Source organism: Anopheles bellator, chromosome 2 (assembly GCF_943735745.2).
Source record: "Anopheles bellator chromosome 2, idAnoBellAS_SP24_06.2, whole genome shotgun sequence".
Taxonomy (NCBI): Eukaryota; Metazoa; Arthropoda; class Insecta; order Diptera; family Culicidae; genus Anopheles; species Anopheles bellator.
The window spans coordinates 20,381,643-20,402,441 of NC_071286.1; the positions used below are offsets into that span (position 1 = coordinate 20,381,643).

Sequence of the window (20,799 nt, forward strand, 5' to 3'; positions counted from 1 at the left end):
GTTGCAACACGGTTCGTTGACCACGAACCCACGCAATCTCCACCGCTCGGCAACGCCATTCTCACCTGAGTTCCCGGTGCAACCCAGCCGAAAAGGTGTGCAGAATTTGTGAATGTCCTCCTTTGATCCCGGGCAACAGAGACACCGCCGGCAGCGACCACGAACGCCGGGTCTTGCCGGCCACGAACGGAGATAGCCAGCCAAGCATAACAGAGCCTGCTCTGTTGCTCGCTGTTGTCCAAACACCCTGCGGTATCGACCACTGGGCTCTCGTACACCAGCTACGAAGCAGCTACTTTAAGACGATAACAGTTATTGTGAACAGTTGCCCCAGCGTACATAGTTTATCTTCTCACGCCGGTTCCACTTGAATGGTGCTCGTCTTTGGCGCCGTAATTGGCACGTGGGCGAGTTCGAAAAGCTCCACCACCGGCCGGCGTTCGCGAAAGATGAGCTTTTCCACTTGGCAGCCCACTTCGGAGAGAAGAAAGAATGCCCCGGCTGTGGGAAATAGGCACGTGACACGCACGGACGTTGATGGAACGTTCCTCCGTTTGGCTTCGCCTTTTTTCCATTCCCTTCATTAAGCCACCACGTAAGAGCGGGCGCCGGGCCACTCGGGACCTGGGTTCGTTATTTTATTGTAACAAAATCGCCTGCAGCCGTAGATAGTGATGTGTCCTGAAGCGCCCCTTTGGAGGTGGAGAATGTGCCACCCTGTTGCGGGTGCTATAATCTGGGCAACCCAAATCTGGCCACACGGTTCGCAAAAGGTGATGCAATAAGCACCAAATGACACGATGGAGCTTAACAATCAATTAACTAAAGTTTCACTGTTCTAATCGGCACCGGTCCTTGTCGTGAGTGCTGGCGTGATTATGCCGTGCGTGCTCAGCGAGAACTCCGGAAGCATTCCGGTCTTTACTTTTAATGCCTTTTGCTACTAATGCATTAAACTTTGTCCGAGCGTCTAGATGGTCCGGGGAGTAAATTGAGCATGAGTGACCCGGATCCGTTCCGTAAATTGCCGTCGTTGTCGAAATAGTAATCAATCTTCCGGCAGCTTCTTGTTCCAGCGCTCACCCAAAGTTAGCCAGCGAAGCCCGGGGGCGAGACCAACTCGTAGGTCCAAAAAAGAAAGTCCAACACTTTTTTCATCTCATATAATTGAGTTAATATTTTTGTGGCGAAAAAAAAAGGAAGATGGACTTAAAGAAGGAACTCACACACTCTCGACGTGCGGTGTAAAACTGCAAACATATTAAAGTTCCCATCCTTTTTTTTCAAAACTCGACCTGCAAACAGTGTTGCTCCGGTGTCCCGTCGGATCCATCTCATCCGAAGTGCATCCTGCACGATTGGGTTTCTCTTCAGCCGGCCAGGCTGCTCAGCGCACTTTCGGGCCGCGGGCCAGCCAGACCAGCCAGAAAAGCACGGCCCATGATTTATGGCGCCAGATGTCCGCGGACATTGTGCAACGCGCGCCCAGGTCCGAACCAGACGATTTTGGCCCGTCCCGGCAAATTTCTGGGCCAACAGACGAAGGATGAAATATCTCCAAATCCTTCCGGGGACCTGCTCCAACTCGGGGTCTAACCGGCTGTGCTGTGGCACACGATCCGCGATCTCTGCTCGATGGTCAGCTCGCGCGCCGAGCCATTATTCTCTTTTTTCCCAAAAATATATTTTGCCATTATGATTAACAGCGGTCTCGGCGGCATTTCAGCGTATCCTGTCTCTCGCTCTCGCTCGGCCACGTGTTCCGAGTTTCAGCAAGCTCCACAGCACTAGCACCGGAAGTACATTAAGCGGGGATCATTATAATTATCGTCATAACTGATATTACTGTCACTTGCCTACCGGGGTCAGCCACACGGTGCACTTCCCGGTCCGTCCGCTTCAGCGATCGATACGTAACGACCAGGCGGTCGGGTTCGGTGTAATGAAGCTTATTTATTACAAGCGTACACAAACACACCGGCCGGCTGGCCTCGAAACAGTGGAGCTGTAATGGTAGTACCGGCGGTAGGATTAGTGTGGCAGTAGGAATCTAGTTACACACCAGGAAGGAAGTCAGGACGCACGTAAACATGTGTGGTGCATTTCTGGCTACGGATGATTGAGTTTTATTAGCACTCGCATGTTATTTGCGTAAGCCAAATACCATAAGCGGAACTGCCCGATGCGACGAATGACAGCGTCTTAAAGAGGATGGCCTCGGACCAACGTTTTGTCGCAGCACGAACAACACAAAATGGTGGAACACAATACAGTAGAATTAAAAGGGGATCTGTTAGTTCGGCAGGAAAACATGTCCTTCTGTGTTGAGTGTTGTAAATCTCAGAATAATGTTAAAGTATGGATGCCTGTATTATAGAATTGATGGTCTAGTTGGATTTTCATATTTTTCCAATTGCCATAATTTTCATTTCTTTTACTGTACTGTGAAAACCCGTGACCTTAAAGTCGTGTGGGAACTTGAATTGAATCGGTTTGAAGGTTTTTAAATCTTTATGAGACAAAAACTCATTTGCCTTGGAGATTGTATGGACTAAACCCACCCCAAGATAACATTCGCCTGGTGCCGTAAGACTGTTTAATGACCACCTAACGGAGTGCCACGTAGGAGCTCTATTTAAATGAGTTTTTTAACCACAAAGAGTCACCGCACTGGAGTTCAATAGAGGGTGAAAATTGTCTTCCGCCCTGCAATAAAATTGTTTCCGAAGCATTCCTTCTCCACACCTTTCACCGTGGTATCGTGGCACTGTCCAGCTCTGCGAGCCTTTAAGTGTAGCCATTAAAACGTCAGGACTTGGGCTTGCTGTTTTCTCTGTGGAACATTAAAGTTGATTCCCGGCCGATCCCTGCCCGGCCCGGGCGTGATTTCCATATTCTGCAAATGGGCTGTGAACCTGTAAACGTGCGGCTAACATGCTACACTAGCAGGTAGCTCGTCCTACTTTTTTTCTATCCGACCCGGCATTTTAATACTTTCTCGGCAATGCTTCTTTGCTATTCTGGCTGAGTCAACCTATCCCGGGTACGGGTACGAAAATGAGAAGCAGTGCGAGTTAATGATTTATGTGCCAGCAAACCGCGGATAACACCACCGACCGGAGTAGGAACAATCCACTCACACTAACTAGCGTCGCCCCATGAATCCTTTCGAATGTTCCGAAGGACCTTCGGGATTTTTTTTTTCACTTTCTCTATTGTTTGCTCACTTGCTGGCCAGCGTTAAAGTGGCCCAAGAAGGAGTGTTCAAAGAAACGAACACTTCCTCTCAATGACCCCTTCACCGAGCCCCTGGACGCTCCCCGGGGGTCCTTGAGACGTAAGTTCAAGGCTTAAGACTGGGCCAAGACTGGGCGGAAAAAATCGAAAAAGAAACCAAACCACAAACACTAACCCACGGAGCGCTTGTCGGTTGGTGGGCCGGTTGGGGCACGCAATAAATTTCACTGAACCAGCCACCGGAGCCGGAAGGTCCGAGCCATTCGTGGTCGTACGCCGGAAACCTGGTGCGTGACCGCGAAAATGATCTCACATTAGGGCCCCCACTGGAAGCCAGCGGGCGTCGTGGAGACTGTAGTTAACAGCCGTTCTCGGTCGGCCACGGTTGCATAATGTTTAACGGTTCGGTCTCGGTTCCACGGTTCAGAAGACGCCCAAATGAGCACCTTTCGACGAAAGGTGCGCACCTATCAATCTCCGCCCTAATAAAGGTCGTTTCTGCCTTCGACGGCCTGTTGACTCACCGCAAACACACACGCAGGCCCAAGAGGCTTTAAATGAGGAAATATAGATGCACGGCCCGTAGCATCCCGGTGAGCCATTAGCGTGAAGATGGAAGGGACTAATTCACTGCTGGCAGTGCACTTACTAACTTCAGTGTTTTTTTTTGCCGCAAGTTGTGTGGTCGATTCCAAGGTGCCGTCCGAAACTTCAACCTGATTGTAAAGAACCATTATAATTTTGCCCCCCTTACCAAAAGCAGTCGGCAACTTTATTAAATTCATATTATTATTTGCACCATTGGAATTATACTTCGATTCACTTCGCAGCGCACCGCTTTATCTTCGGCAATGGTCGGCCGAGTTTTGTCGATTCCATTTTTTGCTCATTTACATTCATTACTAAGATTTATCTCACGCAATCCGACAAAGCTCGCGGGTACTTCCGCTACAGCCGCTAAGAATGAATTCGAAGCCGACCGGTACCCGGCGGTCAGTCAGCACCAATGGCAGTAATGACGGTTCCCGCTTTCTCTCGAGCCACGAGAGGAAATGGCCTGACGGAAGCTCTACCAGCGTCTTCCACAAGACGAAAGCAGCGTAGCGGCAGCTCATTACCCGTGGCCTGACGTAGAAAATGAATGTAACAAAAAAGAAATTAATTGCAATTTGTATTCATCACCCGAACGCGCCGGCATGGCGTGTGACCAAGCGTCGAGAGATTCACTCGTGACGATTGCAGAAGTTGTACTCCCACTATCTTCGCTGTGATTTCATCATTCCAAAGAACTCCCAAGCTGCCACAATCTTTCTTGCTCCCTTTGTTCACGTCACCAAAACCGCCTAGATTTGGGCCTATTTTCGGTGTACTTAATCCGCTTTGATACGGTTAATCAAATTCGATTCACCAAAGAGCTGTAGAAAAAGATTTCATGCTACCGTCTTTATGCTGTTTGGTAAAAATTTGCTAATCGGTCCCAAGATGGCGCCCGTGCGATAGGTTCCAATTGCCAGAAGATTTCCGGACAAGGTTCGCGGGAATGGAAACCTAAAGGGGCTTGTAGCGGAGCGTGAAGTGTTTTAATTGTCAGCTAAGGTCGTATCATCCCAGATAATCCGAACAGCATCCTCTGGGGATCCTCGGGGACGAGGAAGGACCATTCGCTAGGGTCGCCGGAGGGGAAACACAGTATCGTGCGACAAATAGGCTGATGTGCTCCGGAGAGTGCCGGCTGCGATCCAATGCCCCAAACCCCTCTCTCGGGGGTGGCACCGGCCTGGCTCGGAAATTCAATTTTCCGATCGAACTACGGTGATAAGAGGCAAAAGTTTCGCTCGCTTTCTCGAGGTTTGCCAAAAAACTTTCCCCTTTCGAAGCGTGCCATCATCGTTTGGGCCCCCGTTCGGGACTTTCGGTCTCATCAAGGCGCCTCGCCGTGGCGTGTGGCAGTGGTGTTTCTTCCCCCTTGAGAACCCTGGCCCTGTTTTTGGCCACTTTTTCTATTTTCCGCCACTTCCCAAAGACACTTCCGGAAGTGGCCGGATGTGTGGCATGATTCTGTGCTTCGGTAGCCAAAAACTTCTTCGCAACACGTTCCACGTTTGGGTTGCGGCTTTTGCAAAGTCGGGCAAGAATTGTGGATGCCGCCGCAGTTGGGATGAATGGAATTAAAATAAATTACAGGCCGAGTTTTGTGCGTAAACGCCCGGCGTTCTCTTAAATTAACCCTTGTGTACCAAACATGACCTGTGTGACTTCAGATTATGAGCGCAGCAAATCGTGGACATCGAGTAAGCAAAGTTGTATCAAAACACCAGGCGCCTCCATTAGCATAGCGTCACGGCGCAGCCCTATTTTAGGCCACAATATTGGCCGAAAGCACAAGCTTTTTTTATGAATTTAAATGAATAATCCAGCAAACCCCTTCATATTTACGATGGCCATTTTCTGTCCAGCCTTTCGGTGTGATGAGATCGATAAGATATTCAACGCTCTCACTAACACCCTGCAAGGGACTGCAAAAACAATGACGAGATAGATCCACGAAACCAGACGGAGGCAAAAATGTGTCCAGCTGCCGAAAATCAAATCCAATGCCGACCGATCGATTCATAAATGTGGCACACCGGATGCTCCCCTTTCTCGGGTGCGATTTAAGACAAACGAACGGCTGGCAATAGCCTACAGCCAGCGCCCAAATTTCATTTGCATTATTTGACCCTACACCATCGTTTTATAAAATATGCATAGTTCAGCTTTTTTAACCGAAAAATCCCAAACATACCCCCTTAGGCAGCACACAAGGCCAGCCTGTCGTTTGCTGGCTCAGGGGGTAGTGGGAAAGGGAATCCAACTGATAATCAGATCGCTATGAAATTGTGATGGCAAAGTTATTCCTTCCGTTTTATGCAAAATGTGCTGCTTTAGCGGCCGGTCAGTATCGTTAGGCTGAAAATTGGCGTCACCGGCCCGAACATGCTTCTCATCAGCAGTTTCGCGGTCGGGGCATACTGTACAGTGGCCAATATTGAACAGATGATAAAACATTAAATCGGAAAATACCAAATAAGGGCATTATTATAATAATGCATCAGAAGTAATGTAAAGTTATTTAGTTCATAACTACGAACGAGTATGAAGCTAAAAGATAAAAAATTCTGTCAAACACAGGCACCAGTCAGAATGGAAGATTTTGGAACCCCAATTAGTTTCGCCTAGCTTTTGCAGAAAAGTTCAACAAAGAGCCATTCGCTTCGTAAGCGCTAACTCCATAATGAGCATTATGCTTAATTGTTTCTATTTCACGACAAGCGACAACATTTCATTTGCATCATGCCTTCACAGCAATGCGAAGAGATAGTTCCATTGCCAACAAGCTACATGAAATTTGGAACAATTTACTGTTCGCGACGAAACGATTTACATAATTCAAACGTTTCGCTAGCTTTACGCATTTCGAAATGCGCAACTCGACTTTGAATCCTGCCATTCCGCCCCAACGGGACCTAATAGTTGGCTGAAAACACTTTTAAGGATGCAACACACTGTGCCACCGAGTTTTAAATGTTGTTTTCTTCTTTCAAAAATGTTCTCTTTTGTGCAATTCTGAATTATTTGTTAAGAGGAAGAACGATTGCATGTTTCCGAAATTATTTATTTATAAGACTGGCTCTGCTGGAAACTTCAACTCTTTTACTCTTTTTGCACTATGAGCTTCAGGATTGGTTGTAAATCAGTAAAAATTGCCTCGAAAGAGACCGGAAACCGAGTAAGAGCTGTTGTATGTGCAATTTCTGTCCCTTAGTGGCACTATGTTGCGCAAACACGAAATGAAAACGAACACGAACACGGCGTTCCGCCGGACGGGTTTGGCTATAGGATGGGGGGATGGTAATCAATCCTGTTTCGAAGCAAAGCAAAAACCACGCACCGCAAGAGTACAATGAAATCAATTTTGATTGCACCCGGCGGCCGTCTCATGCGCGCCACGGAAAAACACTAATTCGTTGATGATGTGATAATTCCGAAGTCGGGAAAAACATGAAAATGCTGCCAATCACCAATTTTTGGTGGAACTGGTGGAATCGATTCTCGTTCCCATTGATCGAACCCACGGCGAATGGTGTATTATGAATATTCTTTCCAATGTTCATTTAGATATTTATCAATCAGTTTATGAAAATGGAGATTTCAAACCCATCAACCAAATAGTCTCCTTTATTCAGTCTGTAAACTCTATCGAAAGCCATCTTTTTCAACTGAAAGATCACCATCCTGGGCGACCGCACCCTCCTGAACGCTAAGTTTCGGACAATTGTCCGACTCCGTTGCATTCTTATTCTCCGCTTCGCGCTTGAAGCGCATCGCCAATAAATCACGCTTGCCTGCGGCCACATCTTCGCCGTCTTTTGATTTGCGCTCTTCCGTTGCTCCTACCTTACGCTCGACCGGCATCTCCTCTACCGGTAACGGTGGCAAAGGAACACTTTCCTTTGACTGTTTCTTCTCCGCGTGTTGCGTTTTGGTCTGGGCCACCGGTACCTGTTGAACACCCTCCATAGCCTGTGATGGAGCAGACTTTTTGGGAGCCTCAACGTTCCGTGATTGAGCTCCATCTTTGTGCTGTTCCTCTTTCCTTAGCGCATTGGATTCATTGTCCGTCTGTTTTACCCCTTGCTCTGTCGGTAGTTCTCCTCCACCGGCTCCTTCTGCGGGCAGTCGATATACATCGATCCAGGGACCGTGGTCAAGACGGTGCTGATCAGATGGTTGCTCCAAGAAATTTGACCCATTTTTCATGGTCAAATTCGCCTCGACAGCCGCAGGAACTGTTTTATTGCTACCGCTGGCAGTGAGAAGTTTGACGATTGGATCGCTCGGACCTTTCGCAGGATCACGCTTTGATGGTCGTGGTGGTTTGGCCTGCTCTCCAGCCGGTTCCGGGTTTTCTTCGCGCGACGCCTTCCCGGCGCTCTGCTCAGCAATTTTCTCTACAATCTCATCAAGCTTCTTCAGCACCAGTTGCTCCGTTTCCTTGTTCTTCTTGACCAGCTCCTCCTTAATGTTTTCCACCTCTGCCTCGAGCACCTTCTTGGCGTTCTGCAGCTCGGTGATCTCCTTGACGATCTTTTCCTTCTCCTCGGCCGCTATTTCGCGGTCCTCCTTCAGTATTGCTTCGTTATTGATCGCCACCCGTGGTGCTTCCGTTGGCAACGGTACGAGTTGCACTTCCGGAGAGGGATCCTTTCCGGACAAAGGCTTCGATTCCTTCGCCGTTGCTGTCGTCTGCTCTGGAACGTCCACAACAGGATTCATCTTTGGTATGACCTTGGTATCACTCACGGGTGACTTTTCCACCGGCAGCTTATCCGGCGCTGGAGGTAGTTTAAAACTCTCGACCGCTCGCAGTGTATCATCGGGTGGGTTTATGGCTAGTTTATCCAATATAACCGCCAACGTAGTGGTGGTAGATTCGTACTTCTTCTCCGGTGTGCTGTCAATCGCCTGCAGATTGGCGTACGTACCGAGCACCATGGTGAGGAATCCAAACACTATCATTACCTGTGCCAACTGTTTCTCACTGATGTTAGTTTTGCATATCGTCATGTAGCAGGCAGCCGGAATGATCAAACAAATAGCCACCCCGATCGTCGATCCCACCAAACCTATCACAACCTCGATCGATGGTATCAGTAGGCCAACGATCAGAGCCACCAGCACAATGGCCACCGTCAAGGGGCGAAACTTAGACTCGGGAATGTAAAAGTGTGCATCCGAGGTGCGCTTGTACAGCAGTGAGTAGAGACTAACTCGGCAGGGAAAGATGGCCAGCGGAAAGCTGAACGCCACCGACAGTACGAATCCCATCTTGATAATATCGCTGGCGAAGGACGGAGAAAAGTCCACCAAAATATTGCCCGAAAATCGGTGACCATTGAAGGCGACGTAACCGAAGAAGCCGATCGCGACGTAGATCATGGTGCAGATGTTTGTGGACTGGCGGATGACGCGACTCATTTTGTCCAGGGAGGTGGTGGGCATAGTTGCGTATACTTCGAATATTTGCCTAGCGAAAAGAAAATTGTGACATTAATCGTTTGATTGATATTTTCTTTATAGCGTTACCCTTACATCTGACAAGAGAGAGCCATCGTGAAGATTGGCATGCACTGCAGAATGCCGCTCCACTTCCATAGGTCGAGCCGATCGAACCAATCGGTTTGCTGAAACTTTACACTCGCCTCCGACACCACCTTCAGCACCATGCAAAGGTAGAAGCCCAACGAAGCGGAACACACTGACGCCAGGCTGTCCACGTTCCGCAACATTCCGAGCGGAATGATACACACGATCGTAACCACAATCATTACCCATGATCGTAGCGAGTAGCTCTCGTCCAGCGATAGGATTTTAGCCGTAATTTGTGGCCCAAGGTCACCGACCACGACGAAGTAGGCAACGCATGTACCCAACAGGTATCCAACGACGCAAAGCTCCACCAGCAGCTTTCCTCCGGATCCGAAGGCATAGAATGCTACAAAAAAAACAGAGAGTTTTAATTCAAAACAGTCCGTCGTACTAACCCTAACGTCGTACCCTAACTTACCAATCTGTTCAAAATTTTTTCTTCTGGAAATTATAGCCGATTTGACCATGTAACTGCAGACCAACCGGGTTACATAGCTGCTGAGCAGTAGCAGGACAATGGAAAGCACAATACCGCACTGGAAAGGTAAACAAAAGCGTACTGTAGATCGCCCGTTCAACTATTGTTGGTCAAGTTTTACCTTTTGAAAGCAAAACGGCATAGACAAAATTCCCACACCGATGATGCTGTTCGTTAGAGTTACCGTTTGCACGGTGTTCGTTTCCATCACGCACGACGACAGCCGCCGGCCGGGAGCATCGTGAAAAAATGGTTTCTATGCTGTGGAACACAATTTCACCGGAAAAACGCCTTTCGGCCCACCGTGCATACGCGTCGATTTTTCGCTACGGCATTGACACACGTACGTGTTTGTTTTGAATGGGAATCAGAAACGTCACACGCCTCGATCCAAGGTTACCACATGACGAGGTGTGCGCTCGTATTGGAAGCTAACGGAGCCAAGGTGATGACAACGGGAAAATGAACAAAAACTCTTTCAAACAAAACAAAAAAGCACTTTCTTTCTCTAGAAAATCATATTTTAGCCGTACACCGGCAGGTGGATACGAAGAATTGCGGAACATGTGGAAGCAGCATCTTTGTCCAAAAGTTTTCGCACACCCTGTCAAGTGCCACAGTATACTGCAAATTTAAATCGCCATTGGAAGAAAAGCGCGCCAACGGATATTGTCTAATTTGACAACTACCAAATATGCTGCGCCATTTGGGGCGTCTCTGTCGATCGCGTGAAGTGGATTCCAAGTGTGTTCCATATTTTACTATTGTTTTATTATCTGTTTTTGCTACAATGCGCATCGTTGGGGTAAGCTTTAATCGAAACTGTTCTCAAAAGTTGGATGCTCACTCATGCGGTTCCATGATTCACCACAGATATCGTTTTTTTCCGGAGACGGGAACGACTGCACGATTTTACTGCGCAATCCGGCGAGTGTGTTCGGTCCAACTGTTCGAAATGCTTTGGCATGGTTTTTCCATCATGGGGCTGCGGAGCTTCAGGATGCCCCTGTTGTTCCTCGTTTTTCGATCCGCATCGAAACAGACTGCGATCCTTTCCGTGTTGAACGCGTTCAAAAAGTGCCTCGATTCGACGGAAAAGGGCTGACGCTTGAGCGTCAATTTGGAGCACCATCTAACATTCATGTGGATTACGCCTTCAATGTTCCGGTGGATCAATTTATTACGATCTGTCCGGGTCTCTACTACGCCGCCGCGAATGATGGCCACCTGAATGTACTGCTGCGGCCACAACGCTTCTTCCAGCTCGTTGGCAACCCCGATCAACTGTGGCAGGTTATGTTCGATTGCATGGGTTGCAATGCTTTCAGCGAGTTGCGCGATAGCGACGCCGTGTTTAAGCGAATCGCGCGAAATAAGGTTTTAACAGTGCGCGCTCACAACTATTTGATATTGATGGAAGAGCTACAGGACCGTTTGACCGGCTCGGCCATGCGGAAGGAATTGGATAAGCATCTTCACAAAATTAAAAATAAAGTTCATGCACTGGAAGCCGCCCAAATCGCGTGCGAAATTGATCGCTCAAAAGCAATGCTGGAGGAAATCTCGCACAGCAAAGCGCAACTGTGCCAGTCCAGACAACGGTGTGAACAGCAAGTGGATTTTGCGTCGATTAACGACATAGGAACCGAGTTGATCGAATTGATAAAAAATGATCTCCTGTGTGTGCTGAATGTTTGCGCTGAGAACCTACAATGTGCCCAGGAAGGAATGGACATGTTGTCCACCAACGAGACCGTCCAGCAGAATGTGCTAGGGATGATGTCCGACATCCACAAAGCAGTCAAAAATATGACAAATATGGAGGCGACTTCGTATGAAATGGAAAAGACATCCTGTGCCATTGAAAACAACCTATCACTGAAGTTGTTGCAAGCGACCAACGGGAGCTCCTGCGTAAACGATTTCGTCGCGTAAGTAAATAAACGTTATTATACAGGGAACTCAAATTTGTAGTAAACCTAGGGTGTACCTCGTTTCTTGCAGAGAGCTTTTAGACAACAAAAAGAATTTAATACAGAACATGCGTTCCGCAACGTTGACTTGGAAGGCAAAAAAGACCGAAGTTGCTACAGCGCTGAGACAATTGGATCAATTCAAGCAACTACTGTTAAACAGCAACTCTTCAGCGAGCAGATTCTCCGTATTGGAAGCCATTCTTAACCGTATGCATGAAAACCTGGCCAGCCACTGCGAAGCATCCGTCGAGACAGGCAAACTTGAAGGCGTTGTTCTCAATTGCGAAAGGAACGCCTGGTTGAAGCATCTGGATATTTCTTCACTTCCGTACGAAGAGCTTCGGTGCATTGCCGCGGTTCGAGCCGCAGTGGCAGAGTCTGGTACGAATGTACAGGAAGACTTCCAGGGATTTCTTTACGAGTGGGCCGTAAACCATGGTTCCCAGCTGGAATGGACGGAAAACGTGTCTTTCGTAGCAATTTTTCAAACATCAGCTATAGCAGCTGTAGTTGAAAAAGTAGTGAAAGAGCGAAACGTGCGAAACTTCCAGTACATTATTGTTCAAAACATCAACGAAATGACATCGACTATACAGCGTTTGGTCGAGGCGCCGATTAGGCGTTCCGATCTCCATAGACAGCACGGAAACATGTTGGAGGAGGTAAATGAAGTGGTCGAATGTCTGGTCGTGATGTTTCAAGCCAAAGGCAAAATCAAAACCCTACGGGCATCACTGCATCGTTTAATGACGAACTTCGAAAGCTCGTTAGAGGAACTGAACAACTGGTGCAGGAATCATGAGAAGCATTTAATGAGGTAAGTTTTTCACTTTACTGTGGATAGTTTTATGTAGAACAAGAGGATTTCATTGTTCAGTGCTGCGCACCTCAGGAAGAGTTATTGAGAGGAAGGTTACAAAACTCAATTTTCATGGTTTTCTATCATTTTTAGTGTGACTCGTCGCACGATTGGCAAAAAAGGTTTACCATTTAAAAGCTAATCTTGTCTTGCTTAATGTGTGGAGTGGATGTTTATTGTGTAACTGGGGGGCTACATGAGGTGTTCCGTAATGATTTTGACATTAACGATTGATGCCAAACTGTTTACGCCTCGGCCAAAACATATACGTTTTGACAGCGCCGCAGCAGTTTGGCATTAATCATTAATGTCAAAATCATTACGTTACGCTTGATGTAGCCCCGCAGTAAGAGCTTCAAAGTAACACGTAGAACTCAAAACGTGCGTGAACTCGAGGTGAAGTTAAGTCCTCGATAGTATAGTGGTCAGTATCCCCGCCTGTCACGCGGGAGACCGGGGTTCGATTCCCCGTCGGGGAGAGCTCAAAAGCTCTTTTTTGTTACACAAATCAATTGTTCATTGTTTTGTGCAGTATAATAGTAATGCAGCGGTCTTGGCCTTGACCAAGATTCCGCTCGCCAACGAGAGCCGTTGTCATTCGCCGTCGATGCAATCCGGCCATCTCAAACCGGACCTACTACGTCACATCTGTCTCGCCGGTAGGCCTAACAATCGAATTTCTTTATTTGTATTCCTCTCTGATCGGAAACATAAATCAATTTCTGTAATCCATTGCAAACGATATTAAGCAGAAGCATTATTAGAACAAGAGTTAAACGTATCCAATATTTTGTATTCTTTGGAGTACAGCTTATTCTAAAGCCAGCTGCATTGTTATAATGCACCAGACGCCGTTCAAACAAGTCCTCGATAGTATAGTGGTCAGTATCCCCGCCTGTCACGCGGGAGACCGGGGTTCGATTCCCCGTCGGGGAGGAAGACTTTTTTTTTCTTTTTATATTTTTCTTTTACTGTTTCTTTATTTATTCCGTTTCAATTTTTGCACTTGTAGCTTCGCACCCGAGCAGTATAACTTTCGCGCCCTTCCGTTCGCCTTGGAACAAGTCAACATCGCAACCGAACGACGGTCTCAGTTGCAGGCGCGTATCGACTCAATGACCGCACTGATTGAACACATCGGGCGTGGGTCGCTGCTGCCAACGGTGCAACTCCAGGCGGAAGGCGAGCAGTTGCACCTAACGATGGCCAGCGTTCGCACAAGGTCCGCTGCAAAGTGGCAACAGTACTGTGACGATCTGGCCCAGTTGACCGAATCTTGCAGGGGCCTCGAATTCACACTGAACCCTTTCCACCAGCATCTTCCGTCGCAAATGTTCCTACCACCAAACACGTACCGCATGCTGATCGATCACTGGACAGCATGTACCGCAACCATCAACCGAGCAGTGTCCGGTCTTGAAATGGTCACCAGCAACATTACTTCGCTGTCCACGGACGAGCTGGACGTGTACACCGACCGGCTGTTCGCTCTCGAATTGCAGGAGATGTCCATCTCGACCCGAATCACGAACCTGCAGCGCAACCTGGAAGAGTACGAGCGTGAGCACCCGTCCGTTGCGCGCGGTGCCGTTAGCGGTAGATCCCAAGAAGCAATGGCAAGTGAGACGGCACTGCTGCTGCAATCTATCACTGCCCTTCAACGCGAGTTACCAGAGCATCACCTTGCGCTGAAACGCGCCGAAACGACACGCCTGCAGCACGAAATCCAGTCACTACAGCAGCTGGAGCGGGACTCATTCCGGGAACTGTACCTAAACAATCTGATCTTGCCCACCATCGACACCCTGCACGTGCAACTGTTACGCAAAATGACCCAGCTCGTGACCGCTGTGTCCAAGGATCAGTCCGATCTCCTAGGGGGTACAGTCGAACTGTCCTTCTACTACCGAGACAGTGCTGGTCAAGAGCGCGACCTGAACAGAAGATCGCTAGGCAGGGTGAGTATCTAGTACAACGCTCGAGTTTAAGGTATCAGTTCTGCTTTTATTGGCATTTTAAACTTAATGCTACTTCTACTGGACTGAATCGCCGGTGTCGATCCGCCGTCGACTGACACCTCCCGGAGGGTAAACGGATGTTAAATGCATCGACCGTGACTCCGCCGACCCCATTATTATTACTTCTTATGCAACCAAACCCCCAAAATCGGATCGGCCGCTCGGAATGAATCGCTTTCGTTGTGCCAAACTTTGGGCTGAATTTGCTCTCCCCATTGCTTCCGTTGTGTGACCGCGGACTGGCGCGGGTTTGGCAGTGCTCGCCGCTCCCGTCTTCTTACAGCTCATCCTTCTCGTCCAGATCGACGTCGGACAGATCGATCTCCTCCTCCACCGGCAGCTGACCATCCTTGCCGTCCCACGGGTCGACAGTGTGGATCTTCGGTAGCTCGGCGCCCTTGACCGGAGCGGTGTGGCCACGGCCATACGACAGGTCGCGCAAAAACTCGTTGATGCCGTCCTCGGAGAACGAACCGCGCAGCAGGGAGTACTTCATCTTCTTCAGATTAACGACGGCCATCGCCGGGTAGCCGAAGCCTCCGATGTCGAGTGTGCCCTCCAGTTCCAGCTGGGCACCGCCCTCCGTCCACAGCCAGCCCCACAGCTTCTTCTTGTACTTCTCGCCCATCGCCCGCAGTATGCCGAGGTACCGGTTGCGGCACGCCGCGTCACAGTCGAGAATGTGCGGCAACACGGACACGACGCACAGCGGCTTACCCTCGCACGCATCGCGGGCCACCTTTTCCGATGTGAGCTGCACCAGTTCCGGCGCCGGGATATTGTCGCTGTACTTTTCGAGCGCCCAGTTGACGATGTCGGACGACGTGCGACCCCCGTCGTAGTCTTCGGCCGAATTGCGATCCTTGACACCGCCCGGGAAGTACTTGATCGTCGGGTAGCCCTGCACTCCGAACTGGGACGCCTTCACCTGGTGTACGGTGGCATCGAGCGCACCGAGTTTCACCTTGCCCTTTAGGTCGCTTGCGGCCTTCGCCCAGTGCGGGGCAAGGTTCTTGCAGTGTCCACACCACGGCGCAAAGAACTCCACCAACCACGTATCCTCGCTCTGCAGCACCAGCTTATCGAAGTTGGCATCGGTCAGCTCGATCACGTCGTCACTGGAACCACCAGCGCCATTGTTGCTGCTGCTGCTGCCACCACCATCGCTGCCGCTTCCTCCGCCCAGCACGTTCTTAATCTTCTTCTTGGCCTCGGCCAGGGCCGACTCCGCGATGTCTTTCGCCGTCCGCTGGCCGTTGTAGTCGACCGGCGAGCGTTTGTTCTGGCCGAAAATCTTGATGGACGGGTAGCCCCGCACACCGTGCTGACTGCACAGCGACTGCTCCGTCTCGCAGTTCACGCCGCCCACCTGGATGACACCCTTCAGTGCGGTGGCCGCCTTACGGTACTCCGGCACCAGATTGCGGCAGTGGCCACAGAACGGGGCGTAAAACTCCACCACCCAAACGTGGTCGCTCTTGAGGACGTTCTTTTCGAAGTTGGCCGCCGTCAGTTCAACGACATCGTCCGTCGATGAGTACAGTGCCAATGCGCCGCTAGTGGCACACAGCACCGCCAGCACAAGGGCCCGAACAATCATTTCCACTGCGTCCGATGCACTTCCGCTGATGATAAATCCGCGAGCGGACCACGTATGCGCTTTGCACTGCTCGAGCACCAAAGTTGGCTGCGTTTCGTGTAGCGACCGACGGCGCTTCTCAATGGAGACTAAATCGCAGCAAACAGTCGCACGGGATCTTTACGTCTGCGAATATTACACCACGGAAGCAATTTAGGAAGGGACGAATCTTATCGTAAACAACAAACCGATGGCGAGACGTGTATTTCTACGTACCGGCAAGCCGCCGTGGATGATGTCGTTCGGAATAGGAGGCTGATTTGGTCGCACGCTATTGGCTCTTTGCGTCCGTCCCGATGAACATGTTCATTTTTAACAGCAAATGACATCTCCCCGATTGAAAGTTCCAATCGCATCGCAGCAACACGCTCACAAAAGCGTTCGCGATGACGTTTTCAACCCCTTTCTTACAAAACCCGTTAGAGGGAGCCTTTGGGCACAAAAGAGAACGTTTTAACTGCCCCCTTGCGTAACGTTTGCTGAAAGACTTATCTTAAAACTCTTTCCCCACAGAATTCCTTCACCAAACGCAACATTACCGGCGTCAACATTCAGATCGTGGACGAGCAAAGGCAACCAGTCGAGGCGGTGGCCGACGGACAATTGCAGCTGGCGTACTTTCTGACGTACGTTAGCTTTCTCTACGTCGACGGCTGCCGACTGCTCATCATGGACGATACGTTTAAGGTGAATTCAGTTGGCCCCAATTGTTGAGCGCGCTTGTAACCGTACACTCAAACCTTCTTTTCCCGTAGAACCTGTTCGGAGGAATCGCTCGTATGCTGCCGGTACTGGAGACCCACTTCCCCCTGATGCAGTTCATCCGTGTTCGGGGCATCAGCGATGGCTGTTAGACGTTCCGCAGTGGCCAATCATTGCTTCTTTTTCACGATTTTTTATTCATTCACTTGATTTTTGGAATATTTTTTAGCATTAGAGGTAGTCTTACAGTTAAACGATGCTACAACCTATCACCTGTTAGCAAAATATCGAACTTCCCGGCGAACTGAAATATACACGCCTACGCGTCCCGCTTTTTGCGGTACAGTGAGGGTTTGTCGAACACTTGCTTCATGCCGCCGGCCCGATCCGACAGGAACATGGTGTTGTTGGTCGTGTCGGCGGCGACCCAGGGCGAGTCGAACTTGGTCGTGTCCTGGTCGACCAGATGCGTGTACTTGGTGCGCCCGCAGCGGCCAAAGTTCTTCACCTGCATCACCTTCGGCAGGATCGTCTTGTCGAAGTGGTCCTCCAGCGTGGGCGCCGAGAAGTCCTGCTTGTACACGTCGTCCTCCTGGTCGAGGTAGAACGCGCCGCGGTGGTAGTACTTCTGCAGGAACTTGTACTTGCCCTTCGCGTTCTTGTTGGTGATCTGTTTCGGGTTGTTGCGCTGCTCCTGGCGCCGTTCCTCCTCCGTCAGGTTGCGCAACCGATCGACTTCCTGCTTCTCCTTGTCGGCTCTGTGCGTGGAAGAAAAATGAAATGGTAAACGGTTAGCGGCCGCGTCAAGAGCTTCGAGCGGGCTGGCCCACTTACTGTTCCTTCTCTTCCCGGTCCCGCTTGATGCGCTTCAGTTCCCGCAGTTTCCACGCTTCGTACTCGACCTCGTCGTTCTCGTCGTCCGTGTTCACGTCGTTGAGCGACGGTTCGTTCTCTACCTTGGCCTTTTCCAGTTCCTTCTTGATCGTGTCCTCCACCAGCCGTAACGTCTGCTTCCGGCGTTCCTTGGCCGCCTTCTTCGACTCGTACTCCAGCTGCTTCTGGCGATTGGCTTCCCGTTCCTTCTCTATGACGGTGGTGCGGTCCTTCTTTCGCACGAACAGTGGCTTCAGCCGGGGTTCGTTCTCTTCGTCACTTTCCGTTTCCTCCTCGTATTCGGAACTTTCCGACTCTTCCGAGTCGGTCAGACCCTCCTCTTCCTGCTTTTGCAGCAGCTCCTCCTCTTCGCGCTGCTTCTGTTGGAGCATTTTCGCCTTCAGCATGTTGCGCCGCCGCTCGATCTCCGAATCGCTCAGTTCGGCCTCCGACTCTGACTCGGAACCCAACGAGATGCGTCTGCCGCGGGCAATCCGCTCATTGTCCTGCTCGTTACCACTCTCGACCATTCGATCATCGTCGTCGTCGTCGTCGTCACGGTCGTTACCCTCGCCTTCGGACTGCACCAGCTCCGGCTCGTGAATGACCCGGTGACGCTCACGGCGCTCCTGATCAAGTTCCTCTTGGTTCTCGGCCCGTATAGCTTGCAACCGTCGAATACGCGGATCGTCAACATCATCCGGCAGGTCATTGTTATCACTACAAACAGAAGGAAGGAACATCAGGCTTCAAACGCAAACATGATCCGCCGGCAACATCCCACCACTTACGAATCTTCCCGCTGCTGGTGCTCTTCGTTCGTCCGGCGCGCTTCCATAAAGTCATCATCATCCGATTCCTCGTCGCTGCTCGCGTACTGGGCGTACTCGGGTCGCTTGCCGGATACGTAGCGATGCACTTTCACCTTTTGCATCGATATTTCTCCTAGCGTGGGGAAGCGCGTTAGGCGGATTAGCACGGGCACCCGTTCAGGGCCACACAATGGACCCGCCTGTCTTACCTTTTGTGTTTTTGACCGGAATAGCACCGGCGGTACTCTGAATACCGTACTGCGTTGTTGGAGGACTCATTTTGTCGCTTTTCTGCTAAGTAACGCACGATAAAGTTCACCGTACGATGAGAAAAAAGTGCGCGAGAGTCGATTAGGCCGAAGAACATAAACAAACAGCGAATAGACCAGACACAAAACATTTGACAGCTGCTGCGAATGCGAGGTTGCTAGAAGCGAAGGCAGCCAATCTACAGGGTGTGTGCAAGGTATGCTGCATATCGTACATCGAATATTATAACACTTTGGAAACTCCTGACTGCCAGGAAACTTTGTTAACGCACCCATACAAAATAAGGAAACAAAATAAAGTAAACGATACAATTTAATTTGTCGTACATTTCGTTTTATTTGCGATATTTGTTACGCATTCGAACCAGCTTCTGATCCACCCTGTAACGTCATCAACACAACGGTTTGTTTACCTGCAACATGCGACCCTGTTCCAATTTGGAGATTTTGTGACGCGTTCAAATCGTTAAAATTTTAGGTGAAAATTCGATTTTGGAAGATTTCGGGCGTAAGCGACGAAAACTACCAGGATCGCATGATCCATCAGGAGTCAAATCATTTACGATGAAATTTGGCACTCCGTGAAATATTTCTTTCTAATTTTGAAAATGTCGGCGCACCAGAGCGGTCGGTTCCCGAACTAGCGGACCAGTTTGTGCTACCCGCAAATAGCGAGATGGCTCATGCTCCCCTAGTAATATATGCGGTTTTCGGAGGAACACAAAACATGTTGAGCGTGCGTGGTTCGTGGTGGACTTGAATTACTAAAATGACGAACTTCAGCGAGCGGATCTGTTGCACGGTACTAAATCTTAGTGACAGTATAATACATTTCAGTACCATTGCTTTAAATATTAAATCACATGCACGTTGTTTTGCAGCTAGAAACGGAGCACGGGGCCAATTCAACACAATGAGAACTACAATGCTGTGATTTAACTCGGTTTCGCTATTTCGTCTTTATTTTGTCTCCAATACAATAACGATTGTTTGCCCCCAGTGGCCAGGGGCTTACGCACGAACACGGGCGCACATACACAAGCATGCAAGAAGCCCAAGCAGACGCACTATGCAACGCGTGTGCTGCTGCCTCTCGTCGATATGTGATGCGGATTGATTGTAACAACGGCCTACACAGCAGAATTCGCGCGCTCTAGGATTATGTTCGTGGACCATTATGAATATGTGCATATTTCGTTCGATCTAATCCCTAATCTGTTTGCGCCTGTTTTTCTTTCTTTCTAATTTTGTACAACAACCGCGACCTGGCCCGCGAGTTCTCGGTCGGCAAATGCGCGGCTTCGGCTCGCGTGTTAGTGAAAATATCTCTGAACTACGGATGAACCGCTTACGCACTTTCCTTGTTTCAAATATCTACCATCTTTTGAACGATATAAGAATTCTTTTTTAATATTATTTCTCTTGTCTCGATTTGCCGATCTGCTGCCTATTGTTTTGTGCCGGGTTAATAATACTATATGTACAAGGTTCGAACGTTTCCACTTCCCTTTTCCCGGGGTCAATTTGTACCGGGGAAAAATTCGATCGTCCGAAGCGCACCGCTGTTTCCAACGGTTCCAATCAATCGAGTCTTACGACGGATATTCGAGCACAGTGTTGCTGTCTCCTGCTAACCGAATACCTTCTACTCTGCAGTGGCTACACAACATTGTAACACAGAATTAGGGAGGAAAATAGTTTGAATTCCTCTGGTTTTTAAATAAATAATTTACAAACATTCGTGTTC

General features: G+C 49.4%; 3 protein-coding genes and 2 non-coding genes across 5 annotated transcripts; 2 read left to right on the plus strand and 3 right to left on the minus strand.

Annotated features, from left to right (window-relative positions):
* Positions 1-7,334: 7,334 nt before the first annotated feature.
* Positions 7,335-10,224, minus strand: LOC131209009 (putative sodium-coupled neutral amino acid transporter 10). Its single transcript, XM_058201974.1, has 4 exons — positions 10,026-10,224; positions 9,845-9,962; positions 9,370-9,772; positions 7,335-9,304 (listed from the first exon to the last, which is right to left on the minus strand). The coding sequence occupies exons 1-4, from the start codon at positions 10,110-10,112 to the stop codon at positions 7,474-7,476; spliced, it is 2,439 nt and encodes an 812-aa protein (XP_058057957.1). The 5' UTR covers positions 10,113-10,224; the 3' UTR covers positions 7,335-7,473.
* Positions 10,225-13,146: 2,922 nt separating this feature from the next.
* On the plus strand, positions 13,147-13,218 carry Trnad-guc (transfer RNA aspartic acid (anticodon GUC)). The gene has a single exon. It is a non-coding gene; the product is annotated as a tRNA-Asp (tRNA).
* A 385-nt stretch (positions 13,219-13,603) lies between these two features.
* Trnad-guc (transfer RNA aspartic acid (anticodon GUC)) lies at positions 13,604-13,675 on the plus strand. The gene has a single exon. It is a non-coding gene; the product is annotated as a tRNA-Asp (tRNA).
* Positions 13,676-14,742: 1,067 nt separating this feature from the next.
* LOC131212219 (protein disulfide-isomerase A6 homolog) lies at positions 14,743-16,658 on the minus strand. Its single transcript, XM_058206000.1, has 2 exons — positions 16,613-16,658; positions 14,743-16,522 (listed from the first exon to the last, which is right to left on the minus strand). The coding sequence occupies exon 2, from the start codon at positions 16,355-16,357 to the stop codon at positions 15,035-15,037; it is 1,323 nt and encodes a 440-aa protein (XP_058061983.1). The 5' UTR covers positions 16,358-16,522; positions 16,613-16,658; the 3' UTR covers positions 14,743-15,034.
* A 623-nt stretch (positions 16,659-17,281) lies between these two features.
* LOC131212218 (microfibrillar-associated protein 1) lies at positions 17,282-19,122 on the minus strand. The gene is made up of 4 exons (XM_058205999.1): positions 18,993-19,122; positions 18,763-18,916; positions 17,933-18,691; positions 17,282-17,856 (listed from the first exon to the last, which is right to left on the minus strand). Exons 1-4 carry the CDS (start codon positions 19,060-19,062, stop codon positions 17,418-17,420), a joined length of 1,422 nt encoding a protein of 473 aa, XP_058061982.1. The 5' UTR covers positions 19,063-19,122; the 3' UTR covers positions 17,282-17,417.
* Between the last annotated feature and the right edge of the window lie 1,677 nt (positions 19,123-20,799).